General features: G+C 47.8%; 1 protein-coding gene across 38 annotated transcripts, besides 1 other annotated feature; it reads right to left on the reverse strand.

The window, feature by feature from the left end:
• Positions 1 to 338: 338 nt before the first annotated feature.
• On the reverse strand, positions 339 to 27,421 carry Tpm1 (tropomyosin 1, alpha). 38 transcript variants are annotated; one of them, XR_003947847.1, is made up of 11 exons: positions 26,768 to 27,421; positions 25,535 to 25,660; positions 13,744 to 13,877; positions 11,625 to 11,742; positions 10,543 to 10,613; positions 10,215 to 10,290; positions 9,700 to 9,775; positions 9,201 to 9,263; positions 8,778 to 8,847; positions 7,413 to 7,491; positions 5,641 to 5,916 (listed from the first exon to the last, which is right to left on the reverse strand). XR_003947847.1 is itself a non-coding variant. In XM_030244241.1 (10 exons), exons 1-10 carry the CDS (start codon positions 26,879 to 26,881, stop codon positions 1,108 to 1,110), a joined length of 981 nt encoding a protein of 326 aa, XP_030100101.1. In that variant the 5' UTR covers positions 26,882 to 27,188; the 3' UTR covers positions 339 to 1,107. The 38 variants fall into 38 exon arrangements, 27 of the variants coding, with proteins under 27 accessions (XP_030100101.1, XP_006511108.1, XP_006511107.1 ...); XR_379412.4 differs by lacking the exon at positions 25,535 to 25,660 and adding an exon at positions 25,873 to 25,998 and having other exon boundaries at positions 26,768 to 27,188; XR_003947849.1 differs by lacking the exons at positions 5,641 to 5,916; positions 7,413 to 7,491 and adding an exon at positions 339 to 2,314.
• Positions 18,415 to 21,270: an enhancer, noted in NCBI's record as "VISTA enhancer mm100". NCBI's record gives its function as "enhancer in: heart[6/9]" and the evidence as "EXISTENCE:transgenic organism evidence [ECO:0001131][PMID:17130149]".
• Positions 27,422 to 27,780: the final 359 nt, after the last annotated feature.

The following is a 27,780-nucleotide window of genomic DNA, read 5'->3' on the forward strand; positions in this document are numbered from 1 at the left end:
AGCCCGCCCCCCCGGCTGAACACGGTTCAATGTGGATGCATCGAGACTTAGCTAAGACCTGAGAGAGAACTCCACAGATCTCCGCAGTTTACAGATCACCGTAAGAGGTCTCTTATTCCATGGAACTACGCAGGTAGCACAGAAGATGACTTTCGGAAAGGGCCATCTTCCTGACTGCCACCACGTGAATCATTTCTGAGAGGCCAGCCGGGGGAATCTAGCTTCCATGGGACAGCACCGTCAGCAAACTCTCAGGAAGGAGGGGTCAATCGCACCAAGTTCACAAAGTAAAACAATAATAACGACAACAGAACCATACAGACGACAGGACCACCAGATTTAGAAAATGTCCTAAATGTGCGTTTTATTTCATATCATTATACAATGTTTACATAGTTATAACTCTTAAGAAAATGCCTTTTCTTTACCAATTACATATGTAGTGCCTAGATCTTCTACCCTGATATGGAGAACTGGGAAGGGGGGGGCGATCCGTGTTGAGCGCTCGCCCCACTGAGTCGGAAGGGGCTACGGGCATGTCAGCTGGGGAAGGACTTGGAATCTCAGAAGACCAGCGTGGCTTTCAAACCCTTGGCTTTAAGGAACACGGGCATACAAAACCCCATATTCTTCTCTCGCAGTACAACTCAAGACAAAATAAATTAGTGTTGGACAGAAGTCTAAATTGTAAAATATTGAACAAAAGACCCCAGAGGCCCTTTTGTTTAAATTAGCACCAATCCGCACCCGATTGTCTCCAACATCAGTCTTCCTGCTGATCCCACCATTGGCACTCTGGCTGTTAATGGTTCTGTTCTCATGAGGCTTCCTACACTGGCTAAGCAAACTGCATGCCTAAACTCTATGAAGGGTGGCAACCTGGGAAATGGCACATTTAAATAACAAGTGCCCTGACTCGGGCTTGCCTTTCTGCGCGTCTTTCCCCAACTCCTGCCCTAGCTGGCTCTCGGCAGATGTTTCAGTGACAGTGGTAAAAGTATATATAAAAAAAAACGCATTGAAGGGGTTTCACGGTAAGCATGTGTTTAAAGACAAAATTAAACATGGGGGGAGGGGGAGAGAATGTGGCCGCAGCTAAGGAGGGTTTCACATGTTGTTTAGCTCCAGTAAAGTCTGATCCAGCATCTGGTGCATACTAAGGTTTTCTTCTTTGGCATGGGCCACTTTCTCTGTGATGGGATTAGAAAATTGAGTCATGAGTAGCTGAGCGTCACACCCGGTAGTGGTTTGCACACTTAGTAAGCAAACACCAGTCACACACAGATGAGTGGCACTACACATGCTTCGGACATCACTCACATCTACACAAGGCCCCGGGTGCACCCACACCTGCAACCCACCCTGACGTAAAGTGCAGGGTGTGTTTGGTGAAGGCTCACCCACTGCGTGCTGCTACGGGAACCAGGGAGGGTCAAACCAAACCAAACCAAAAACCAAATACAGGTACAGCATTGTTACGCAAACAGAAGACGTTAATACCAGCACAGGATTCTGAGTTACAAGCAGTTAAAGATCCGGTAGCTGTGCCAGAACACAGCCTCACAGAAAATGAAGATGGCATCAGGAAGGTTCTGACCACTTTTTAAACGGTTTATTTCTACTGCTCACAAATGGTTATATCAACACATCTCATGCACTCCTTGCTAGGACATTCTCTTAGTATGTTTATAGTATCCCGCTTATTAGCATGACACGCTCATTAGCTCCCAACACGGTTAAACTTGACAAAGCATACCTTTCAACCAGGGACTTCTGGTAGGAGCTCCTGTTTTCAAAAGCTATCTTGCCCAAGCATAGGTACATTGAATAACATTTCAAACAACTACACAGGTTATGAAGATGTTAGGAATACAAAGTTGTAAGAGATATTTAAAGCAGGACTCACAGCTGTTTAGAGGAAATAGACATTTTTTTCCTTTTTTGGGGGGGGGCGGGGGGGAGGAGGAGTCCTCATTATCAATCAGTTCAAGGAGGACCTGCTGCTGCAGGAAGAGCTGAATTGATTGGTATAAATATCTTTACATATACATAATATATTGTAAAAACTCCTTGGTTATTGAGGATTTAATGAAGCTATACAAAGGGAAACACGGGCCAGGCAGGCAGCCCTCCAGCCAATGCCCTTCCTTCCCATTTCTCCAGGTAGTTATCCTTTTCTAACCCCGTGAGTCACAGATTTTCTGGACATGGACTCCATTCCTAGAACATGGCCCAAGTTTTTAATCCTCATTCAGGGCCAGCTTTAGCTCGTTAGTTAGGCGGCGGTTTTGCTCGAGTTGATGGTAGAGTTGATCTGGACAGGTCAGCAAGGGTTAGCAGAAAAGAAGAGGCAGAAGGAAGAGGTTAGCTAGAGTCAGCGAGAGATGGTTAACAGGCTGGGAACACCATTCTCAGGACAGCAACTATATACCCTGGCCCCAGGCCCTCTGCCCTGGGTCCCCGAGAGTGTATGTAGAGGTGTGATGGAAAGAGGTGTAGGACACAGGAAGGAACCAATGCTCCCCTTGCACTTCCTTCAAGCCAGTGAACGCAGTCGTGTGTAGTTTAGGACAACAGATTTGGAGACTGAGGCCAGGCTAGAGGCCAGCCCCAGCCACTCATGCCTTGTTGGAGTTCAGTGGAGATTCTAGGTGAGCCCCTGACTAGCCTACTTCTGTACACTCTTCCTGAACCCCATCCTCTCTGCTCAGGGTGCTGCTGAGCCGGTGCTATGGTTTCTGTCCCACGGAATCTCCCTCCTCCCATCCCCCACACCAAGGCACATCCAAAGGCCGAACCCAACCTCGATAGTGTGTTACCCACAGCAGACAAGCATTTATCTCCACTCCACACTGATTCAGAGCTTATCTGCGTGCCTCAAGAGGACGACACTCAGGCTGGGCGCCGACGGCATGCATAAAGTAAATAAAACTGGGCCAGGAAGATGACTCAGCGGGCAAAGGTGCCCGTCACAGAGCCTGATGCAAGAGTTTGATCCCCAGGGTCTCCATAAGGGAAGGAAAACACCAACTCCTGTAAGTTATCTTCTGACTTCACATTGTTGTCTGTGGAAACCCCCACCCCTAAAAAAAAACCTCAAACAAACTCTCTCAAACCTCCATATTTGTCTAATGCGATACAAACTTTGTGTATTGCCATGGGATCCATTCGGGTGGCAAAGCAGTTCACCACAGGACTCTGCCGGTGTCAGATGGTCAGGGGACACCTGGCAACAGGTCAAGGACTAGCGCACACTAGGGAAACTGGCATGTGTGACTGCTTTGAATGACAGTGACTATGGACGTGGACATTCTGCTTGATGACCTTGGAGAGCTAACAACCCTACTGCCTACTGGTCAAAGCCAGCCCTCACTGCTGGGAAATGGAGTGCTTCCGTCAACTTCCTCCCATAAGTGGTAGAAGGTGAGGCAAACTGCTGTGGTCCTTCTGTTTGCTGTGTACTATGAAGAACTATGTCAACCCATGCCTTTTCTCTTAACTTATATTTAAAACTTCATTCAACTCTCATCTCCTCCAGACAGCACCCAGTGACACTTTCTGTTCTCTATTGGCTCAAAACCCACAATATCTACCAGAGTACACTCACCTCGTTCCTGTTCCCACACATGGCCTGCTTATACAGGACAAAGAACACACCCAGCTCAGCTCCTCTCATACCCTGCTACCTTCCAGTGTCTCCCACATACTTAAGAGGTTACAAAATAGAAAACCAATTACTACACCCACAGCATCATGGTGGGAAACCACCACTGTGACAGCCGACAAAAGGTGCCATTTGCAGAACCCAAATGTTTAGCCATTAGAACAGAAGAACACTGGAGAATCCAGAGGCCAATCAGGAATTCAGCTCACACCTCAGTGTTCCCCAACTCAACCCACTTTGGGCCTTGTTCCTTCTAGCTGCAGGGTAGCCAGTGACTGGGGTGACCCGAGGGCAGGCACATTTCTAAGTGTTCACCCTCCTGTTCTGCACAGACCCCAGCTGTCTTGAGGTCTCTGGTCTCACAGCTGGCAGCGATGTTTGTCTGGGCCAACTGAGGCTCTTGGAAGAGTCACGGATACAGGCTGGCCTGTGGCCTGTTAAACAGACTCCTGATAACCTCAACTTGCTGCGTGCACACCTTAAGCTACATGGGATCTGCTTTTATGACCCGCTCGATCCCATTTCTCCCGCAGTGAACACTCATAGAAAGTCTGAGAAGATCTCTGGGGGAGCCAAGAAATTTGTACCTCAAGATGAAGGAACGACAGACAGCTCGGCACAACTCCGAGCGTCTTGCTTCCACTGTGACAGATCACTCAGAAAGAGCACAGCTCTTAGTCTGAATTTTAAAAAGAACCAGGTTCCTAAATCATGGTGAGAAGCAGGCCCATGGAGCATTAGGGAAAGGGAAAGAAAAAAAAAAAAAGAGAAAAAACAAAACAAAACAAAAAAACCCCCCAGAAACCTATAGAAGCCATTGCAGCCTTCAGTGGAGTGACTCTGCCTGGATCCTAAAATTAGAGCCTACCATGCCACTAACTAAAATATTTTAATTCAGACCCTTTGTTTCTAAAAAAAAAAAAAAAAAAAAAAAAAAAAAAACTCTGCTCCGAAGACTTCAGAGTAAATGACTATTTTCAGAGTTTGCTCAAATTTACTCGAGGAGAGTGGTACGGCAGCTAACAAGTACCATCCACAAGACAGATGAGGGCCGATCACGCTTAAAACACTGGAGAGCAGAGCCAGGCTGACGTGAGAACCAAGGAGCTAGAGGCCACATTGGTTTAAAGCTCTAGTCCTGAAGGGAGCGTTAGGGGCTGGTTTTTGTGACTGAAACCAAGTGTGTTCTTCAGTGGGTGGTGTTGAGTCATCTGCAATGGAGCATCCACAGGGGGGAATCTTGTCTTATAGAGGCACAGGGGGGAATCTTGTCTTATAGAAGCACAGGGGGGAATCTTGTCTTATAGAAGCACAGGGGGAATCTTGTCTTATAGAAGCACACCGCTGGCAGGACACAGCATGTGCATAAGAACACTGAAACAAAAGATGACTCAAATACAGCAATACTTAGAATTCCTATAGTGTCTTTCTGTGTTCAAAATGAAGGTGTCTGTGTAATGAATGTCCTTACAGAAAAATAGAAGCTTCAGCTCATCTCTGGGCCACAGAAGGTAGAACCCTGGCCCACAGTGCTACAATGCTCTAATGCCAGTTCCTCACGGTGTGCGGATGCCCTCGCTACACGGAGCTCAGGATGGCTTCACAGGCTTCCTTCCATGACTTAGCCAGGCAGAGCCATCTCCGTATGACACAGAGAGGGGCCAGGTCCCAAACTACACTACTGGCAGAGTTTGAAAACATTGCTCAAACCGGGATTTGACCCCCACTACCTCCTCTTATGGAGGTTCTGAACCCAGACCGCATGTCAGAACCATCACACACCCTAAAGCCGTAGTTACCCGGCCTCACTCCAGCACCCGGAAACCACAACTCAGAGGGGCACGGGTATGGGCAGCATTTCAAAAAGCTGTAAGTGGAACTACTACTTTAAAAATTCTTGATGGCATATAATGTCAAAAAAAACCAAAAAACAAAACCAAACAAAAAACAAAATAAAATAAAAAAGTACCCTGAGATGCACGAAGCAGAAGTGTAGTTTTATTGAGCGTTGAGACGAAAATGTCAATAAATAAGGAGTAAAAGAATAGCAAACAGGAATAGCGTACAGTGTTTATTTTACACTGGGCGAATTGCTTCTGTACAATAGAAAGCAGTCTGTGCCTGGCCCTAAGGTGGGTGGGCGCTAAAAAGAAACCTGGGTCAGCTGGAGAGCAGACAGATGCAGAGCTCAGAGAGGTGGGACATCCAGCTTGACGAAGGAGTCTTGGGAGGAGTGAAGCAAAGAAACTTATCTGCGTGAAATAAAAGGTAAAAGAGAAAAAGTGGAGCGATGGAAAAGGGAAAAGGAAGAAAACCAAACAGATGAAAGCTGCCTTCGACATGCAAGCGGGTAATGAAGCCATGTAAGACCCACGGCCAGCTGCACCGGGGGGAGACCACCCTCAGCAGCCGCTGCCTGAACCCAAGGCTGGCACAGGCCGACCCTGAGGCAGAGTCATAAACATAACTTAAAGAACAAAGCTTAAGCCAGGTCCTCCTTTTGGGGCATTTCATCACTCTCAAGAGTTCTCACCGTGGAGTATGTATGCCATTTTACTGAACCGGAGGACTGTACAAATGAGCTTATAGATAAGCTGAGTTCACTCTTCCTTTATTAATGGTGGGGAAGAGGCCTGCCCTTGTTTCTATGGTGATAGCCAGGTCTCTACAGGATGTGCTGGAACCTCCAAGGCAGCAGGCACATGTAGCACTCCTGGAGTTACTATGTTTCTGAATGGTTAAAGAAATGCCATTGCCAGCTTTGATGAAACCCGCAGGATTAGAATGGAGAAGGAACACTCCCGGGTTAGATTCCCAAGTGGCACTAAGTATAGTTAGTAATATGTAAATTAGCTCTGTATATTTGAGGATTCCCCAAACAACTATTACTGCCTCACAAAAGTAAAATATGCACCACTAACTTCCAAATTCATACCGTATAAATGTTTTATTTCTTGCTTCTCTGATGTAGGGTGTGGTGAGCATTTACTGTGGGGTGTTTTATATTCATTCAACATAAACATATCATATAGAAAACGTGATTCCTCAGGAGACTGCTCATTTTTGCTCTGGAATTCAATTCAATTCTTTCTTTTTTCTTTTTAAGACAGGGTCTGTCTAGATAGCCCTGGCTGGTCTGTAGCATGCCAGGGACTAGTCTGGCCTCAAACTCAGAGATATACACCTGCTTCTGCTTTCCACGTGGTAGGACAAGAGGCATGTACCCCAATGCCCAGCCCTGCTCTGGAATTCATAACAAGGGAAGGAGAGATTTTTACTGGGCCGTTGCCCATTTCCTTTACTTCAGATCCTCAATAATCTGATACTTTAAACTTGCAGTTTTAACTGGAAACGACCCTACTGTACCTCAAAGAATCCCAGGAAACAACCTGGGATTTCTCCCTAACTTCCTGCACCACTGCATCAGGGCTTCCTAGTTTTACTTGAATCTGGTTTAAGGTTTTAAAAGGAGATACTCAGGGCCCATTTAGAGTCCAGTTCATCTCTCTGCAGAAACAAGCTAGATCTGCATATATGAAATAAAAGGATCTTGAAATGGTTTGCATGGGCCGAATCTACTTGGCCTTTGTTAGTACAATGTGAAAAAAGAAAATCTATCCTAGGTTATTGAAGAAAGCCAACAAAAGGTGCAGAAATGAGGACCACGGACAGAGAAGGGAGCCACGGTGAGGTCATCACACAAGCATGAGGGGGAGGGAGCAAGCAGGCAGGGTGCATGAACATTTACATGGAAGTCATATCGTTGAGAGCGTGGTCCAGCTCCTCGCTGATGGCCTTGTACTTCAGTTTCTGAGCATACAGCTCGTCTATGAGCAGGAAGTGGAAGGCAGAGATGCAAGGACATGGAGAATGGTCAAGAGATGGAGGGTGAGCAAGGGTGGCGCGGGCGCCATCCCCACACGGCAGCAAGGAAAGGGCAGTGCATGAAGGGGTTGGTGCCGCAGCAGATGGCCAATGCAGGAGGCGTGCGATTTGTTTTTTTAAAGAAATTGAAACAAAAACAAAGAGAACAAAAACCCATTAGAAAATAAAATAAGAAGGATCCAATATGAAAAACACAACACAGAGGATGGGTAATCCCAATGGGCTGTTAAATCCTAGACACCCACAGAAGACAGTCTCTCCTGATGGGCAATGGAACAGCTTTCCTTTTACAAAGCTGTCCGTTAATTACACTGGAGTAGTCAGCCACCAGCAGCTATAAGCTATGGGGAGAAGCAGCCAAAGGCAGCAAGTTCAGTTTGCTAGGACAGCCTGCAATGCTACCTTCAAACCACTCATTTCCTGCCCAGGCCAGACCAGGGGATATTGGTTTCTTGGTGGCACTTAAACTATTCCCGTGGTCGTCCTCTTCAAGCTACCTGTCGATAGCACAAGAGGCTTGAAAAGCAACGTCAGCCACTGTTGGGGGCAATCACTGCGGCTTGTCTGCGGTTTAGTTTTTGTGATGGCACTGGGTCCGTGTTTGCCACTCACTGCAAGTTTGCACCCACACACTGCTCTCTCTTCTCTCACACATCTTGCTTTTTTGTTGTTATTTATTTTCTCCAACCCCTTCTGCCTGTGATGCGTGGTGTGTGTGATTTTTGTTGTTGTTGTTTGAGAAATGCTTAAGTGTATTCTTGACACTCAACGCCCTACTGATTCCTACCCTCTACCCCTTCAAAATATGGAATATTTTGCCAATGAATGACTTAAATCAAGCCCTTCTTCTGGGGTTACACTTGGAAGATAGACTGAGTCTAAAACAAATCCACACTGTTCTGACAACTAGGACATATTGCCAGAGCTACAGAAAACCAGAGTCACATTCACCTATAATTACTTTACTCAGTGAAAAGCAGCCCACACCCACTTCTGAAGCTCAAGAAATTAGATGGAAGCTGTCTGGCAGCTGACTAAGTCACCCCAAGACCTGAAGACTGGGGTCCAAGAGTTTCAGTGTAACAGATGAGAACCCCAGAGGACAGTCAGACAGGAAGTGTAACAACAGACAGGCGTGTCCTGGTGGAAGCCCTCAGATCGGATGACTGCTGTATCAAGAGAGTTATAGTTAACCATAGGACTGAATTTAAAATATTAAAGATCTTACCTTCTAAGTCATCAATGCTTTTCTCCAATTTGGTTACTGATCTCTCTGCAAACTCAGCCCGAGTTTCAGCCTGTAATGATTTAATTCACTTGAGTCAAGGTCAGGGAGATCTCATTCAGTAGCTACAGATATAGGGAAAACCAGGATAAAACTCAAGTGTATCTACGTCCTGGGAGATGTCCGGTTCAGTTCCTACTGTGAGCAATGGTAGCTACCTAACTCCACAAACGCCAAGAATAAGTCTTGGACCATGCAGCTCCAAATGACAGTGCTTTGACCCACTCCACAGACCATTAATCACACCCCAGCCAGTTTCCCAGGTGCGCTCTCTCTCTCTCTCTCTCTCTCTCTCTCTCTCTCTCTCTCTCACACACACACACACACACACACACACACACACACACACACACACACACACATTACCTCCTTCAGCTTGTCAGAGAGAACCTTGATCTCCTCTTCATATTTGTCTTCCTTCTGAGAGTACTGTAATTATAAAGAGCAGTCCAGATGTCAGGCTGCGGCTCTCACACTCGCGCCTTCTCACACACGGAACGTGCCAGCCCAACTAGCAGATGTTGGGATCTCCTAGCAGGTAACAGGACCTCGGGTATCACATGGCACACTACAATACATTCTCTGCTTTCTTGCCTATTGCTTTACATGGGATAAGAATGAGATAACTTATCCACTTGGCACTTTGTTTAAATTAAACTGGTGATTTACCCAACCTAAGATACATTCTCTGCTAACTTTTTTTTTTTTAAATAAAACAAATCCTTCTATCCAGTAACCATCAGAAAATCGTCTCAAAATATTGTCCCTTCCTAAAATGCCTCCTGCGCCGTTACTGTCTCCACCGAGGGCTCTTTTGAGCAGTTCTTAAAAAAGACGTCTTCCCCATGCCATGCTCCTGGCCTACCTTCTCAGCCTGAGCCTCCAGTGACTTCAAGTTGTTCGTCACCGTTTTCAATTCTTCTTCAAGCTCGGCACATTTGCTAATGTGTTCGATCAGAAGCAGAAAGGGTGGGAGAAGCCCAAGGGACGAGAAGAGAAAAAAAGGAGAGGAATGGGAAAAAATGAAAACGGAGTCCTAGAGCCGGGGGGCCGCCTTAAAGGAGCCAAACCACCAGGGAGGAAGAGCTTGCTTGGCTTTGCCACAGGCTCTGCTTTCCATTAGTGGATGGGGCAGAGAGACCAAATCCAGCATCTCCTGGGTGTGATGGTTTGGCTTCTTACTGGCCACCCCTCGGAGTATCGATGAAGGGGAAAAACAAAGAACATAAAGGCCCAAGAGAAAGCACTTGAAGCAAGATATAAGTAGCAGAGGGTGTAGTGGAGGTACAGTCATTACACCAAACCGACCAGTAGGCATTGGAAGCTCAAAGCTGTCTGGGATGCAGTTAAACCTAAAAACTATACGTGAGCTATCAGTACCTTATCCTCTGCAGCCATTAATGCTTTCAAGGTCTGATCCATTATTCTTAACTGTTCTTCCAGCTGTCGAACTTGGCTGTTAGTGGACACAGGAAATGCACAAGGCCATTCACAAAATCAGTGCAAGTAAGGCATGCAGTGCCACACGCATTCACAGACACCCCACGTGGTTCCTCCATGTTCCACGCTCACGGCTCATCCACATCACATTGAGAGCACAAGGAGCCTGGAGTCGAGGTGGGTAAATGTGCAGCTGCCAGAAGGTCATGCTGTTTAGTCAGCTGCTCTGCAGCACCCCCTCACATGTGGTAGCAATGGGCCCGCTTACCCTTCTGAGAGCTCAGCCCGCTCCTCTGCACGTTCCAGGTCGCTCTCGATGATGACCAGCTTACGGGCCACCTGCAGCAGGGCACACATAGCAGACACGCTTGGCACACTTCGTGTAGGGGGTGGTTATAGAAATGATATGCACTGGCCCTAGAGATTCTTATTAACAAATGCGATGCTCCTCTTTAACTAGAGTAAAGACAGGCAGCTCTCACTCGGCACACCAATAGAGAGACCACGGCCCCTCTTACCGAGACCAGAATGGTTAGCTCTTCCCAGGTGGAGTCTAGATAATTACAAAGCACCCAGGCTAGTTCTCGGAATGAGAGAAATATAAAATCCGCAATCTTAAAAATAGCAGGATGACGAGACACGAGGAGGCATTTTAGACTGAAAGGAAGGAGCTGCCGAGAGAGCACCACAAATAACCCAAGGCCTGCACCCTGCAGAGATCTGCACCGCAGAAGGCAGGAGCCAGTGCGATGCCTGCAAGATCACATCTACAGTCAGATGTGCAGCCCCAGAGAAAAATTTCCTCTGGGGCAGCTCATTTCCACTGGGCAGTGTCAGACAGCCATGAGGAAATATAGAAAAAAAACAAAAAGCCAAAAGAACCAACCGGAACCTACAGTCATTTTGGCTTTTATCAGGTTGTTTTCATGTGGACAAGGCCAGGGATCCCTTTACTGCAGAGCCTATGCTAACAGGACTTCTACCACCCCGGGGAAGCCTCTCTGAATCTCTCCAGGAGCTGTGCGCTCCGTGTTCTCCACAATGTCTGGATTGAAACAAATACCATGACAGCGGGACAGCTTTCCTAAGGGCCCCCACCTCTCCTGACTAGAGATGGTTTTGTCCCACCCTTTAGGGTGTGGGAGAGTATTGATCTTTCCTCCCAGTGCAGATGACTGGCTGGCTTATCACAGTAAGAACCAGTTTCTGCAGGTAAAGGGATCCCGCCTCTCAGAACCACCCACTTGTATCTGAGAAGCTGACTGCTACACCCAGGGACCCAGAGAGCATCCCACGGCCCCGCAGTCATGGCGGGGATTGGGTAAGGCTCTGGGGGACCCAGAGACTGACCTCTTCATACTTCCGGTCAGCATCTTCAGCAATGTGCTTGGCCTCTTTCAGCTGGATCTCCTGAATCTCCATCTTTTCTTCATCTTTTTGGGCTCGGCTTTCAATGACTTTCATGCCTCTGGAAAGATAAGACAAGCAGGAAGACCCGAGATGGCGCGAAGACTGTCACAGCTGTGGAATAGGAAGGAGCCTCCACGCACACAGCCGGCCAAGAGACAGCAGAGAGCCATTTACTTTCCAAAGACAGAGCAAGATTTTCCAGAAAAGACACACATTTCTCTCTGTTCTTGGGGGTATACTGGCAAAATTTCCAGGTCACCTAACCTTAAGTGGAAGGTGCTATGTCGGGATGTCATTTAAATCTGGGTGGCATGGAAATAAAGGAAGCTGGCATGCTTGATTTGTTACATGGAGAGATTCTCCTCCTTCTTCCTGAGGGAAACTGTAGATTGAAATGGGTGGAGAGCTAGGTGTGGTGGCACTGCCTTTAATCCCAGCACTCAGGAGGCAGAGGCAGGTGGGTCTCTGAGTTAGAGGCCAGCCTGGTCTATATAGAGTTCTAGGACACCAGGGCTACACACAGAGAAACCCTGACTAGTAGGTGAGAGAGAGAGAGAGAGAGAGAGAGAGAGAAAGGAAGGGAGAAAGAAAGAAAGAGAGAGAGAGAGAGAAAAGGATGAATAGGTGTTAGAGAAATGGGTGTTATGGCATGGTGTTACAGTAATCTAGAGTTTACTGATTTTCAGCATAGGCAAACCATAAATGGGTTTGTTTCACTTAGCAAAATTTAAGTAAGCAGTTTTAGTAAAGGATTTTTTTTTACCTGAGACAGGGTTTCTCTGTATAGCTCTGGCTGTCCTGGAACTCACTCTGTAGACCAGGCTGGCCTCAGGGTTATTTTTTTTAAAAGACATTGATTTTTTTTTTTTTTTTTTTACTTAGTGTCTGTGAGTGTTTGCCTGCATGTATGTATGTGCACCATGTGCATGCGGTACCCTCAGATGCCAGAAGAGGGCGCCATAAAAACTAAGTTCCATGTTCCTTTTCCTCCAGTCTTGTGTTGCCAGATTGCCTTTATAAGTTCAGTAGCAGGAAGAAGTCGTTCACAAGACTATTGCTATGTGACATACTAAGGCACGATTGGTCACCTTAAAGAACCCTTGAGCTCTTGGCAAGTAAAGAAAAACTAAGTGGTAGTGAATGTCAAGCTGAAAACTTTAGCTAGCAAGCTTCCTTAGCTCCAAAGTCTGCAGCGACTCTGCATACCAAGGAGCAGAGTAGTGGTGGAGAAACGGACCTTCACCTGCCCAGTTCCCAGCAGGAATAAGGCACGCCTGCACTGTTCTGGGTTTATTCTGCTGTGCCACCCCTCACCCAACAGAATGCTCTAGTCTCATGATGTCACACTTCGTGGCTTGCATGGCCGAGTACAGAGAAAAAAAGCCTTGCAGAATGAGTGAGGTCAGTTGTACAGTGTGATGGTTAAAACGGATCATTGGCAGGATCCAGAATCAGCAGTAAACAAGACTTCTGGGCACGCCAGCCAGGGATCTTCTAGACTGGGTGAGTGAGGGTGGGGAGACCTGCTCTTAACTATGAGCAGTACCATTCCACAGGCTGGAGTCCCTGCCTAAACAAAAGGGAGAAAGCTAGCTGAGCACTGGCTATTCCTTGGCAGACTGTGGACTCAGTGTGAGCAGCTGCCTCATGTTTCTGTCACCCTAATTTGCCCTCCAGGATGAACTGTATCCCAAAATCTAAAGCATATCACTTATCTGTTTTACCTATGTCCTTCTTCTACCTGTTTGATTACCATGGTTTTTCCCCCTAGGTCTGAGACATCTTGGTAAATCTATTATTTTATCTTTTTATGTGTATGTATGTCTGTGTATCATCATATGTATGCCTGGTGACCACAGAGGCCAGAAGAAGTCATCAGACACCCCAGAACTGGAGTTACGGACAGCTGTGAGCTACATGTGGGGGCTGGGACTCAGAGTGTGCCCTTAGAAGAGCAGTCAGTACTAAGTGCTAAGCCATCTCCCCAACCTCCTTGGTGTGCATATGTAAGTGTGTCATGCGTGTACACACACACAGGAGCGACATGGTGTAGTCTTACCTCTCACTCTCATCTGCAGCCTTCTCGGCCTCCTCCAGCTTCTGCAGAGCTGTGGCCAGACGCTCCTGAGCACGATCCAACTCCTCCTCAACCAGCTGGATGCGTCTGTTCAGAGAAGCTACGTCAGCTTCAGCCTAGGCAGAGAGTGAAAGACACTTCAGAACTGGGGAGAAAGGGAGGGTGGTACCTTCAGACACTGGCCAGGGCTGAAGTGCTGCTTCCAGACAGGAAGTCTGGGCCCTGGTGTGAGCTACCTTCCAGTTCTGACAAGCCCTGCCTAACCCAAGTGCTCACACAGGAGCATCACGATTGGAAATACACCATAGAGACAACACTCAGCAGATGGCCGGGCCATCTGCAACCCGCACACACGGCTCCCTCAGCTGCTGGGCGAAGGGGAACTTCCTCACAGCTCACTGACGCTGGAGGTATGGAGAGAGACAACAGGTCTTATCCAGACTCAGCCACGGAGTCACCAGCAGGGTGATCAGAAGTTGGAATGCAGAGTTTCAGCATGCTGTCCTTTCTCCGAGTTATGTTCTCAAAGGAGCTTTATAATGAAACTGGATGTTTTAAAAATAAAGTGGTTTAAAAAAAAACATATACCAGAAAAACAGAAACAAAACCAAAAAACCAACAACAACAAAAACCTCAAAAAAAAAAAACCCCTCAAAAAAACAAAAAACAAAAAAACAAAACAAAACAAAAAACCCACCAAAACCAAACCAAACCAATGAACCAAAAAAATATACCATATGGAGATCTAATACAGCCTAGAAACTTCCCCTTTGCCCCACCTTTTAAGTAACCTCTCTAAAATAACTGGCTTTACTGGAACAAGGCCAAGATAAATTTCCCAAGGGTTTCTGACCTAAGCTTATTGGAATGTCTTAAAAGTCAAGGTTGCTACAAGAAAAGTTTCACAGGCCTAAGGAGAAAAGCGATGCAGATACAGTTTTTATTTGGAGTTTAGGTTTAAATGAAAGTGTTTCTTTCTTGGGCAGGCCATGACTGCTTCCTGTTATAAGTACTTTTGCTCTGAGGCTGGGAATACTTGCCTCACTGTTACACGGGCTGATCCCAGACTGCCTGGAAGAGATGGTGGCCCTTGGTAATTAGGTAGCAATTATTTATCCTCATCCACTCTGAATCTATGTTCATCAAAGGCTAAAGAGCCCTTGGGATATTTAGGAGTCAATTTTCTAATAATAGCAAGACACACCACACGCCACTGGCTTTCTGTGTATCTGTTTTTGCTGAATTGTATGTTGCTTAAACTCCAAGACATCATCAGCTCTCTACAGAAGTCTAGGCTCCTTAAATGTCTACAGAGCTGAGCAACTGAAAATACCCTAATTAAAACAACAGAACCTTTCAAAGCTCATGAGAGAATGGGAAACGCACGTGCAGTTAGAGAAAGCTGGTCAAGGCCTTGAGTCACAAGAAATGAGACCACTCAGTTCCGAGCTCATCTAGATCTTCGGTGGTTTTATCTGGAGAAGGGCAATGAACAGGCATCTCCTGCCACTGTGAAGGACTGCAGTATTTTTTACAACTACATGCTGGGCGTGGTGTCGCATACCTTTAGTCCCAGGACTCACGAGGCAGAGGCAGGCGGATTTCTGAGATCGAGGCCAGCCTGGTCTACAGAGTGAGTTCCAGGACAGCCAGGGCTATACATAGAAACCCTGTCTCAAAAAAAAAACCAACCAACCAAAAACCCAAAAAACAAAAAACATAAATATTTTAGACACATTTATCTCAAAGAAAAAACTACAGTGTAGTGACTGGATGCCTGCGGTAGGAAGCAGGGCGAGTATGAAATGATTTGGAGGAGGAGTGCTAGTTACAACTGAACCAGCCCTCGGGGTCAGTCATTATCAGAAACCAGCTCATAACTGGGCCAAGCTGGGAAGGGCCTGAATGACTCGGCTTTTCCTTGAAGGCTGGGGGAGAGAGAAATAACCAATTTCTTAACAGCAGAGAATTCCTTTTGAGAAAGCATTCCTTATAAAAATGTATTTCTAATTTTTAAATTGTATGTGTATTAGTGTTTTGTCTACAAGTATGTACCACATATGTGCTTGCAGTGCCCACGGAGGTTAGTCCCAGGTCTAGAACTGGAGTCAGGCATTGTGAATGGTTGTGAGTGCTGGGAACAGTACTCGGGTTCTCTACAAGAGCGGCAAGCGCCTTTACTCTTGAGCCATTTCTCCAGCCTCTTTAATAGGAAATATATACACATTAACACACATTAATACACACTCAGGATATAGTTTAGGGTTGGGTTAAATTTCTTCATCTTGTATGTGTTTCATTTCTAGGAAAAAAATTCTTTAAATTAAAAAAAAAAAAAGAGGGGGGGAGGTGGAAGTGGGGACAGAAAACCACCCTAAAAAGCAAAACAAAAACAGAAAATCCATTGGGATTGGTGGTTGTAAACTCCCCCACTCCCAGCCCAGTTCTTTCTTTTCTGACACCAGAGTGCAAAGTTCTGGGCCACCTCCCAATACCCAGTACCTCAAGTAGTCTAACCTATATGGCTAGACTCTGACCAGCACCAGGGCTGTTACTGCAAGAAGAGCACTATTAGACAAGTACCTATATGGATTCCTCTAGAATACCCAGGCCATGTTCAAAAGTACCCTTCTTATCATAGTCTTATATAATAAAATGATTATCATTTACTATGAGAGTAAATATACTCGCTACTGCAGCTGTTGGAAAAATCAGAGAAATCTGAGTAGGTTTTTTTGTTTTTTTTAAAGACTTCTGTAGCATCAAATTCTAAGTTCTCTACACAGGAGCCGAACCTTGAGGACTCTACTCATTCACAGGATGACTGCTGATGGGCAGAGGCAGGACTGAGTCACTAGGGCAGGAGGAGCATCAGGGGAAGCCATGGAAACCCATGTTCTTTCCTGTTTCTCCCGCACACAAGGTTGCCCTAACTAACGGAGGCCCACCCCATTCGATCTCCGCTTCCTTCTCTTTGCCCCCAGCCCTTCCTCACACTCTCCTTTGACTCTTGACATGGTCCAGCTGAACCCTGCTTTGTAGCTATCCCTCACGCTCTTCCCCCAGCATTTTTCTTAGAACCCTGAACTCTCTGACACTCAGGGTATTTAATGTCCTCCAACAAGACCAGCCAAGGGGGTCTAAACACAGGGTGCCTAGGCAGTGGCTGGGCTTCAGGGCTGGTTCCTTTGGGCCAGTTTTGGCAGAAGGAGAACTGGAACATGCAGCAGCATTACATCCAGGGAACACTTCCGGAGGAGACGCTCATAGCCTACAGAATGAAGACCCATTGTCTGAACAGGCATAGAACCTGGGCATCACACAGGAGTCATATGAACCCACTGGAGATGTGTAATAGAAACAGAGACTACCAGGTCCTGTGCCTAGAGATTACTACGATTTGGGTGGTCTGTGCAAAGGGGCAGGAACCACAATATAAATGGCAAGCTCCTCTCTTCTGCCATCACCACCCAATGAAGCTGACAGTAACTGCAGGAGCTGCCTAGCAAACTCTCTACGAAGACAGAGGGAAGGACCTCTGACTTAGTGCGAAGGCATGCTGGGAAGCACACCATCAATGCAAGGCAAGGCAGGACTGAACCCCAAGCCTTTTGGCTTCTTAAATATGAGACTGTGGAAGCTCCAGGTCGGTGATTCTCACCCCTGGAGTCTTGCTCTCTTAGACACTGGAGTGGAAGGTTCTCTGCCACCGCCCCCCCAACCCCCCAAGTAATCTGGCTACCATCAGCAGAGCAGTGCAAGAACATCAGCAAATCGTCTCAATCTTGATTTAAAAGGCAGAGTGTCCTAGTGTTTACCCATCAGCTGATGAAAGGACACCGATCTCTAACCTTCAAGGATGAGGTCAGCGCCTGGGAAACCCTGTATTCTGGCTCCATGGCCTCTCTTACGCTGGCCTTATAGAAATTTTGAAGATTTTTCAGGACAAAAGACAAGTTTGATTTCATAATGAAAGTCCCATCTCTTTCTTATTCTCCAGCCCTCCTTTTGAGACTCTGTTGTCTAGACGGGTTGTTTCTGCCTCAGCAGTTTAGCTGCAGAGATTACACGCACGGGCTACCCTCATTATTGTTCTGTGTCCACAGACCTACGCCCGTCACCTTTACCAGCTTTTGTTTACGGGTTGGGTCCCTCCACCCAGGGTGGAGGCTCTTCTAGATATTCCCTTACGGTCTGTCTTTCTATCACAGCACCCAAGACGTCTTAAGTACCTGTTACTGTCTGTCAGTACACGTCCACTGTCCTATGCCCATTCGTTATTTAGATGTAGACAGAAATAACAAGGCATTTGGGGGAGGGTCAAGACCCCAGATGCAAACTATTCCTAGGTACTTAAATCACCCTTAGTACACAGAGTTAGCTTTCTTCTTAAAGTGGCCCCTTACATCAACACTGCCAGCAAATCCTTTCCAGTGGAGTTGCTAGTTTCTTTTATTTCAAAAGTGCTATTGGACCCCAGCATGGTACTCAGAAAGAGACTGTTGTGTTGTCGAGACTATGAGCCCTGCTAAAACAGCCACCCAGTGCTCATACATGTGAGATCCTTAGTATTGTACATACTCCCTGACCCTCTTAGTCCCAGCTCCCACCTAGGAAGTCCTATAAGCTCACCATTCCTACCCTTCCCCCTGCCTCCCAAACAAGGAAGTGGCTACCTTCAGAAAAAACAGGCACGGACTATTTTCCTACCCAACAAGGTACAATGTAGAAGTCAGGCTGTCCCCACTCAAACGCAGCAAAATGTTATTCCAAACCAGAACTGAACAGAGCCTAAGATTTACATGAAATTCACATGTTATAACCAATGCAGAAAGAAGGAAATCCTTTACTCTGAAAACCAGTGCTCTGGAATATATTTCCAAAGTCCCGACTGAATCAGAGGAGGGCACGGAACGATCAAAGGTCAGATCCTTTTATTTCAATGTAAACTGTAGCCACACAGAGAGGGTTTCACCCTGCTTGCTGTGTAAGACCAAAGTGACTTAGGGCCAAGCTAAACTCCTGCCCTTATATGGTCAAGAAAGGGGGAAAAAAAAAAAGCACCCAAGGCATTAGGGCACTCCCATGGATAGCAGATAAACACAGCCTCTTCTATCTGGGCCAAAGCCTGTAATTTGTGAGACATGTTTGTGTAGCAAGAGGAGTCAGAGCAAGGTACTGAGGTGCCTTTGCTGTGACTGCATGAGAAAGGGGGAACCCAGAGGATCCTGACAGTCACAGGCACTCAGCAAGTACCAAGGAAAACACCGAGCATGCTCAGTTTCCTGCTTCCAGAAGAAACTGCCAACGCTGAGGACTTAGGAAAGGACTGGGGGGACGGGGTGAAAATTGGTTATTTCCCATGCTTAATAAAGGCATCCATTAAGCACTTCCAGGTCTCCTCATTGGCTAGGTTCTGCCCAGAAAGTTGGAAAGAGAATTGGCTTTTTCTCTACATTAAACACACACCCCACCACCCCAGCAAACCCTTAAGTCACAAGGCTCAGGGTCAAGCATTACATCAAGGAGAGCAATTTCATTCCAAGATTTTGAAGGGCCCCCACACCTTGGAAAACCAGGAGGAGGAAGGAAATGATACTTGCTCTTTCTAAGGTACGGCCCAGTTTAGTAGGGCCCATTAAGTCTGCCTCAGTCTCAGTACTTGAACCTGGGCCAACTCTACAGTGAATTTTTTTTTTTTTTTTTTTTTTTTTTTGCAGTGGCTCATGGCTTTGTCACTAAACCTTAATCTTTGCTTCCTAGAGAAACTGTTACTGCTAGCTTAACTCACAGCCTCAGATCCATCTAATAACAACCTAAATTGCCTCTGCCCATCTGTAGCTTTCCGTTTGAAAAGTCAGGAGCAACAACTAGCAGTTTGCAAGTGGCTCACCAGTGCTAAACCTCGGCTCTAAGATGCTATGGGGGTCCTGACCAATCGATCACCCTGCTAGATGATTCCCGGAAAACGGGGATTTAAAAAGGATTTAAATTGCTCTAAATGAAGGCACAAGGTTTTGAAAGGAATGAAAGCTCCAACCTTAGCGAAGTAGCCTGGAAACACTGTTATAAAAACGAAGTACAAAATAGCACGTGTACCTTTTACCACCAGTCACTAGGCTCCGAGTCCAGTGCCTCCTCAACCCAGTCCTTCCAGCCTGCCCACTTCCCCTCCTCAAGTTGAGAAAATAATTGTTGATTTAAAGCACTAAATGGGGGGAATTTTACGGGTAATGAAGTGAGTAGGGCTATTTTCAGGAGCTCTTGCCAAGCAATTACAGTAAAGAATGCTAAGCAAGGCGGTACTGGACATTGATAAAAACAGGGTGGTTTAAGTAGCACTATCTCCATGTGCTAAGCCCCACTGTGATCTCTTTACATACTAATCACATTTTATTCATAGGGACCGGAACCAAAGCTCCAACAGTTGTCCCCAGACAGTGAGGAGGTGGGCCAGGATTCAAACCCTGGGAAACTGGGCCCCAGTCTCTGCATCCTGTTCTTAGTTCACTGGTTCATAGCAGTTAGCCAGGCACGGATCAGAATTAATCTATCACCAGCCACCTTGAGGCCTTTATAGTGGGTCTTTTGCTGACTAGTCCTCTCAAGCGAATATTAAAAGTTATTTTTTGCCCATTGGTTTTAAAAATATCTTTATCTGCATTTTTTATCTTAAACTTCCTCTAGTTGGGTCTTCCTCTTAGGAAGACTTTCTTGGTTCTCTATATTTTATACAAAACATGTTAGGGAGTTTCTGTAAGACACCATACAACCATTCCAAACACTTAGCCAGAAGGAATGACTCAATTCAGCGTAGTCCTGTGCATATTAAGCACAGCTGGACACCATATTATTATTTTTTGTCATAAAGTTTCCAAGGTGTTTGAATACCTTGATTTTAACACATACACTCAAGACTAACAAATATCTAATATTCCTTTGAAACTCTGTTTCTGTTTGCTCGATACATTTGCCTTTTGAAGAAAGGAGCTAGGTGCTATGTTCAACGGGGGGGGGGGGGGGGTGTTAGCCAGCAAAAGGTATACTCAGTAGCAGTCGACATCTGGCCAACTTTTGTCAAAACTCGTTAGAAAGGGATATCTATTGTAGAGCGAGGGATATCTACTTGGGAGATGGGAGGGCTAAAAAAACCTAAGACTATAAGGGCTATGAGAGTTAGCTCTTCCCTCAGAACCTGGTCCTGTCAAGGTCTTTAACCTCCATAGAGAAACAGCTTCTAGGAAACACAGGATCAACAGAGACAAAAGTCCAGTATCCCAAGGCCCCGAAGTCCCAGTGCTTCTCCCCAGGGACTGGTCTTTAAAAGGAGGGCTCCTCCTTCCAACCCCAGTGTGAGTTAATAAATGGCAGCAGCGCAAAGTGCGCATCCCGGGGACCCATTTCATGGTCGCCCCAAAACCTCCTCATCGGCTCTCTTGCTCCCCCCCGGAGGTTTTACTCTATATCAAGGAGCTATCCCGGCAGGGCTGAGTAGTCGGGTGCCAGCTGGCCTAGGTGCGCCAGGTGCGGCGTGGGGGCCTCGGGGTGATGGGTGGGTCCCTTACGGTTTCCCGCAGCTTCCGCTCCTGGTCCAGCTCGCGCTGCAGGCTGCCCGCACGCTCCTCCGCGGCATCCGCCTGCTCCTGCAGGCTCCGGATCTTTCTCCGCACCGCCTCCAGCGAGCTGCTACCCGCCATGGCGAGGCGGTGGCTGAGGCTGTGCTCTGCCTCCGCGCTCTGCAGCTGCTACTGCTGCTGCCGCTACCGAGCCCAGGTCCGGTTCGTCCCGCCCAGGCCGGCTTTGTAACGCCGGCGCCCCCTGCGGCTAAGAAGCAGGCCGGAAGTCACGGCTCCTGGGCCGCACAGAGAGAGCCGCGGGCGGGTGCGCGAGCGCAGGGGACAGGCGCGGCGGGCAGGCGGGCGGGGCCCGGTGGACCCCGGGAACTAGCTGCCCATGGAACCACTGCGCGTGCGCGCGGGGATGGCTGGCTCTAGGCTGCTTTGCCTAGAGCGAGGCCACCGCAGGAGGGCGTTTGCATCCACTCCGCTGAGCCTGGGCCAAGTAGAAGATCTGGATGCTAAAGCCTATTGCGACTCCTGCTGGCCATTTGGAGCGCTCCGAAATCCCGATTCTCCTGAAGCTGAGTAAGGGTAGAAACCTAGACTTTGAACGTACCCTAAACGCTGTAAAGAACAGCATCATTCCTAATGCTAAAGGCATTGACAACTCCTGGATGCTCGGAGCACTCTGTAATCCCGATTTACCAGAGTCTGAACAGGTAACTTGGAGCCTGAAATATGAATATCCTAAAGATCCGTGTAAAGAACAACAGAACACAAGATTCTGACTAAAAGAACTCCAGAATCCAAACTATTTCACCAAGTGTAAATTACTAGCTGGCAAAGCGTAGTGGTTAGATCTCCTGTTCTAAATACAGCTTTTTTAAGGTTTGAATCTGGCTCTTAAGTCTCTGCTGGCTGTGTGCCTTTGGACAAATGACTTCTCAGGGCTTTATCTCTTAAAAAAACGAGTATAATAGTACAGGGCTCTTCACAGGGCTGTTGACAATTATCAGATGATATAAAACATTTAACAATGCCTTACATATTTAAGGACTCAAACTATATAATTAAGCACACATGCACTACCATAAGAGTTTGTCTGGACCCCATAACGAACTGTGCAACCTCAGGCAATTCAGCCTGATATCTGGAATCTGAGGAACCGGTCTGTACGACCACAGGAACCTGTGACAGAGCCTCTGGTTACCAGATGGAAAGCCACATGGACACACTCTGTTAAGAACCCATCTCTGCCATCCCTACTTGCAAATGTTTTTAAAAGCTTGTCAAGTCTCCGGGATTTTTATCCTGCACCTTTGTCAAAGAATCAATCCTAGCCTTGTTTAAATGTGTGGGAGTGGAGAATGAAAACGAAGGTAGAAAAAGAAAAGAAAAAAAAAAAAAACCAAAACCAAACCAAAACAAACAAACAAAAACCCTGCCTAGCCTGTCTTCCAAAGCTGGAACACCTCTGGAATTCCTAGTCGACTCTGGTCTGTGCTGAGGAAGCAAAGCCTGCGAACTCCAGCTAGGTCCCTCACATCCGGTAGGTGGAGCCTCTTGCTTGGTTTCTAAGCAGTCTGTCTGCAAGCATTGGTGGGTACAGATCCTTCCAAGAGCTCACAGATCATCTGCCTCCAACCTTGAGGATGCCCAGACAGGGCATCTGCAATCCTCCAAGAGCAGTCTAGGGAACAGACTGGCCACTTGCCGGTGCAGTAAGCAGTCACCCTAATAATTTAATGTCTTCCTTTTCAACTCCTCCTAGGATGTCAGTTTCTGGAGAGATTATTTTCATGCCGATGTCCTTAAAGAAGAGCTATGGGTTGTTTAGCTACCGGTTAGAATCCCTTGGTTGTTTAAGAAACACTGTAGCTAGGTCGCATCTGAAGAGATCCTGGTGTGACTCACTCAAGGGAAAACCTGAGTTTAGATAAGCCTGAGTCACTACATAAGGAAAAAACCTAGAGGGAAGAAGACTCACATCCTGTAAACAATCAGCTACATCACAGTTATTTGGGGGAAAGAGCCAAGATAATCGAGTCTTAACAGAACTCAGCCTCATTTAGGTGGGGGGTGGGGGGAAACAACAGTAAAAATACAAAACAGATTTCTGGGAGTATTAGCCCCCAAGTGACAGGCAGCCTTTTAAACTAAGGGTGGGGGTGGGGGAGACACTTCTGGACTATAGTTTCTAAAAGTAGGTTGGCAAATTGAGACAATGTTTTTAGTAATAATCAAAAATTATATTTTTAACACTAGATAGTAGACTGTCCCCACGGCAAGGAGGCTGGCTGCCTTCTCTCCAGCCCGCCTCTTTCCTCTGGTGACACCTGTCTCTCCCTCAAGTCTTAGCTATTTCAAGTGAGTCAGGATCTCTCTAAATATAACAAAAACAAAACAAAACTTCATAAACTTCCTTCAACATCCCGAGTCTCCAGCAGAACTTACAGTATTTTAAAGAGGAAGATGATCAATACACTAACCAAAAGAGAGAGAGATACACGCTCACACCATATTTAGAGACAGCTTTCCAGATCATAGAAAGAACCAAAACTGGCTCTAAGAACCTCCCTCCCCTCCTGGCTCCACCCCCACAGACGACTTTAAATAGCCTCTTTTCTACTTCTGCCCCACCCCATTCCAGTGCTCCCCCCCCCCATTTCTTATTAAAGACATGATTACCACTACATAGTTACAGCAATTATTATCTCTCCCCCTTAAGAATTATAGTAGTGTTTTTTCCCCCTCCTGCTTCCATTGGTACTGGGGCTATTTGCAAATTCTCTGAATTCCTTTCCTTATATGGAATATCTCTCCTTGATCTATCAGCGGCTCTTTTGAAAAACCTAAATAAACGTCCTGCAGGAGATTTTGGGGGTGACTGGGCATCCTCCATGGAGCACATACAAAGGAGACATCTGACCCACATTATACAAAACAGGCTCAGAGTTGTGAAGGCTTTTTGTTGTTTTTTTACCAGGTAGGTTTTAGCATGAGTTTTAGCTAAACCAGTGTTTCCCCCAAGACCCCCTTTCCAGAAAACTAAAATGTTTCTTTTTGTCTGATCCCAGTGTTGGTTGTCTGGTGGACCACTACCAAGAACACTAGATAAATCTCTAGCCTTTCATGATACAAAGGCTTGTTCAGACTTCAAAATCCTTGGGTAATCTGCATTACACATTCTCCAAAATAAATAAATAGATAAACAGAAATAGATAAACCGACCAAAAATTACAAACTGCGGTTGAACTTGGGGGTCTAGCCTCTGGGTGTAGCTTTCTGTGCTGCTCACACATTCTTGGAATTGTTATCAGTTTCTCAAGGAATTCTTTTCTAATTGAGCCTCTAGGCTTAATTGGCTTCTCCAGTGGAATGTAGTGGTGCGAAAAGTCAGTGCATTGGGAAACTGACCGTCAGCTTGACTTTCTAGACAGAAGTGGCTAGCTCTAGGGTGGAGAGGGTGCTTAGCAGAACTGGAACTGTGTCTATCACCCCCCTGGAAGCACGTCTGTGGTGGTTGTCAGAGGGCTGACAGGTGGGGGCGGGGCGGGCAGGGGGCAGCCAGCTCGCTATGCCATATAAAGCACTGAGCTATATATAACTCCCTGCGTACTTTCTGGATCTAGTGCTTCAGACTGCAGACCCAAGCAAGTATCACCTTCCCTGGGCAGGTCTTAAGGCTTGTCTAGTGAGAAAAAGAGCCTCAAAGTGTCACAGTAGCCCTCAAATTTAGCGTCTGAAGTAAAAGGATGAGTCCATTTAAAGGCCAGGCTCTGTGGACTTACTCAGACTAGGTCCATCAGCGAAAACCACCGGGGGCTGGGGGCGCGGCAAACACTAGGTATTCTGTTTTGCACAGACCTTGGTGATGACATACACCTCAGAGGTTTTATACCAGCAGGAGGCGAAGTTCACCTCCAGCTTCACCCTTTTCAGCTCCCAGCTTCGTACCCACCCACCTCCAACCAAAGGGGAGGAGGTAAAGAAGAGGAAAAAGAGAAAAAGGGAAAGGACGGAATAAAAATGAAACGTGAGCAGCAGTAGAGGCGGCATCCAGTGCTCTGGGCCACGGCCAGGCTGTGTGCAGGTGTCCCTGCAGGAGGAGGTTCGCCCTCTTCCTTTGCTCTGCAGCCCCTGTGGTGGCCCCCCGCCCCCCAGAGTGGCCACACGGACAGGAGGTGAGGGAGGCAGTGTGAGCGTGCACTTACATCTGTGGCCTTTTTCTCCGCCAGCTCCAGTTTCTCCTGGGCATCTTTGAGAGCCTCGGAGTATTTGTCCAGTTCATCTTCAGTGCCCTTGAGTTTCTTTTGCAGTGACACCAGCTCATCTTCCAGCTGGGAGTTGGCAGTGGAGTACGGGGAGGGGGGAAGGGGGAGGGGGTGGGGTGCGGCAGGCAGCGTGATCCCGCAAGGTGCGGGTTGAGGGTGCATAGACCATAAAGGACAGGGACAGCGGGAGAGAGAGAGAGAGGGAAAGACAGGGAGGGAGAGAGAAAGAGAAAGAGTTAGCCATTCGTGTGCAGTGCCTCGCCGCGCGCCCGGGGTACCTTGGCGGCGGTCTCGTCGGCAGCCAGGAGGCTGTCCTCCGCCTTGTGCAGCTCCTCTAGCACCCGGTCCCGCTCGTCCTCCGACGCCCGCAGCAGCTTCTCTTTCGCTGCGATGTCCTCCTCGAGCTGGGGTAGCGGCGAGCGGGCGCGGGCGGCCGGCATGGACCGGGTGGGAGACACATAACAAATGGGTGCCAGGTTGGCTGGAGCCCTGGGGCTAAGGGATCGCTGCTTTGGGGCTCAAGGGACCCTAAGATATCTCTCCCAGAGATCTCACTCAGTGACTCATCTCGCACACCACCCCCCAACCCGGGACCACACGCTCCGGCCGGCCGAGGACAGCAAGCTCAGGTTCTCAATTTGAGGGACTGCCGAAACATGTCCTTGTTTGGCTAGCTTTCCGTGTGTCTCCCATTCTGTCCCATCTTTGTTCTTAGGAAATAATTCAGTGACTCCCTCCTCTTCCCTTCAAAGTCTTCATCCCGTGTTGAGGGATCTTTCTCCCCAACCAAAAAGTCCAAAGAACTTCGGACACCTTAGGACTTGAGCCTTGCTCCGCTCCCCCACCCTTCCCTCCAGGCAACCCGGGAACTTGTATCCTTTCTCTCTTCCTCTTTCAAAACTGATTCCCAACCCTAAGAGTCAAGAGCCTCTCTAGGGAAGAAGCTCAGTGGACCTCGCAGACCGTGGGAGTCAGAGAAGGGCCACGAGCGTCCTCGGACGAGACAGAAAAGTTAGAATCAGTCTAACTCTCGCGCTTCTCCTTTTCTTTTTTAAACGTGCGCCCCTGGACACCCTGGCTGGGGATGGGATGAGGAAAGGGAGCCAGTTCGGGTCCCGGGGCTGAGCGACCCACGCTAAGCTGGGGCATTGGAGGTTGGGGATAAATGCAGACCTGCTTGCTCCGGTCTTCCGCCGCCTTCTTATCAGCCTCCGCTTGCTCAGCTCGATCCAAGGCGTTCTCTTTGTCGAGCTTCAGCATCTGCATCTTCTTCTTGATGGCGTCCATGGTGGCGGTGGCGAGGGGCCCTTAGGCAGCGGAGCGAGAGGAGACGCGAGCGCGGTGGGGTAGCAGAGCCGGAGTGCGAGCGCGGAGCTGCCTGCTGCTCCCTGATATGTACTTTCCCAGGGGGGCGACCGCATTCCTTAGGACAGCCAATACTTTTTTGGAAAAGCTTGTTCCTCCTTCCCCCTTTCCCAGTCTCCTGCCTCCGCCCCGTGCCCCCTCCTCGCTCCTCCCGCGGGGGCCCGCACGCCCATTCGCTGCCGCCTGCCGGCCTCCCAGTTGACGGTGGATATGACTATATATGGGGACCCGAGCCTCCGAGGCCGCGGCCGGGCGAGGCCGTCCTATTTCTAAACCTGCACGCCTGGGAAAGAGCGCCGGGACCTCGCTGGAGAGGAGCCCGGCACTGGGCGAGAGTCTCTAGCCACCTCTCAGAGCCATCGTCTGGCGGTCAAGGTCCCCAGAAGAGCCTGCCCGGAACCACCCGGAATAGGGCAGGTGGTGTGTGCGCACCGGCTCACTCTGCCTCCAGGTCCTGGGGTGCTGCTCATTGTAAGGTCCGGGGGCTGCCAGTCACGGCCACTGCCCCTCCCCTCTGGGCCTGGGAGCTCTCGGTACCCAGCTGGGTCCTTGTGGCAGCACTCAGCCCACTCACCAGTTGTCGTCCTGGGCTCTCACGGTCTGGACATTTCAACCAGAGCAGAGAAATAGAGGTGGAGGAAGGTTTGAGGGCCATTCCTGAGACCCTGTCTCTCTGCCCCTGATAGTGGACATAGTGACACACAGGCAGTCTCGAGTCTTTTCACCAAACTGGGGGTGGGTAGTAAAATACTTTAGGGACTTAAGGCCCAAAAGTGCCTGCGCTGTGCTTTGGAAAGGGCAGAGGGAGTGTGTCAGTGTGT

Source organism: Mus musculus, chromosome 9 (assembly GCF_000001635.26).
Source record: "Mus musculus strain C57BL/6J chromosome 9, GRCm38.p6 C57BL/6J".
Classification (NCBI taxonomy): domain Eukaryota; kingdom Metazoa; phylum Chordata; class Mammalia; order Rodentia; family Muridae; genus Mus; species Mus musculus.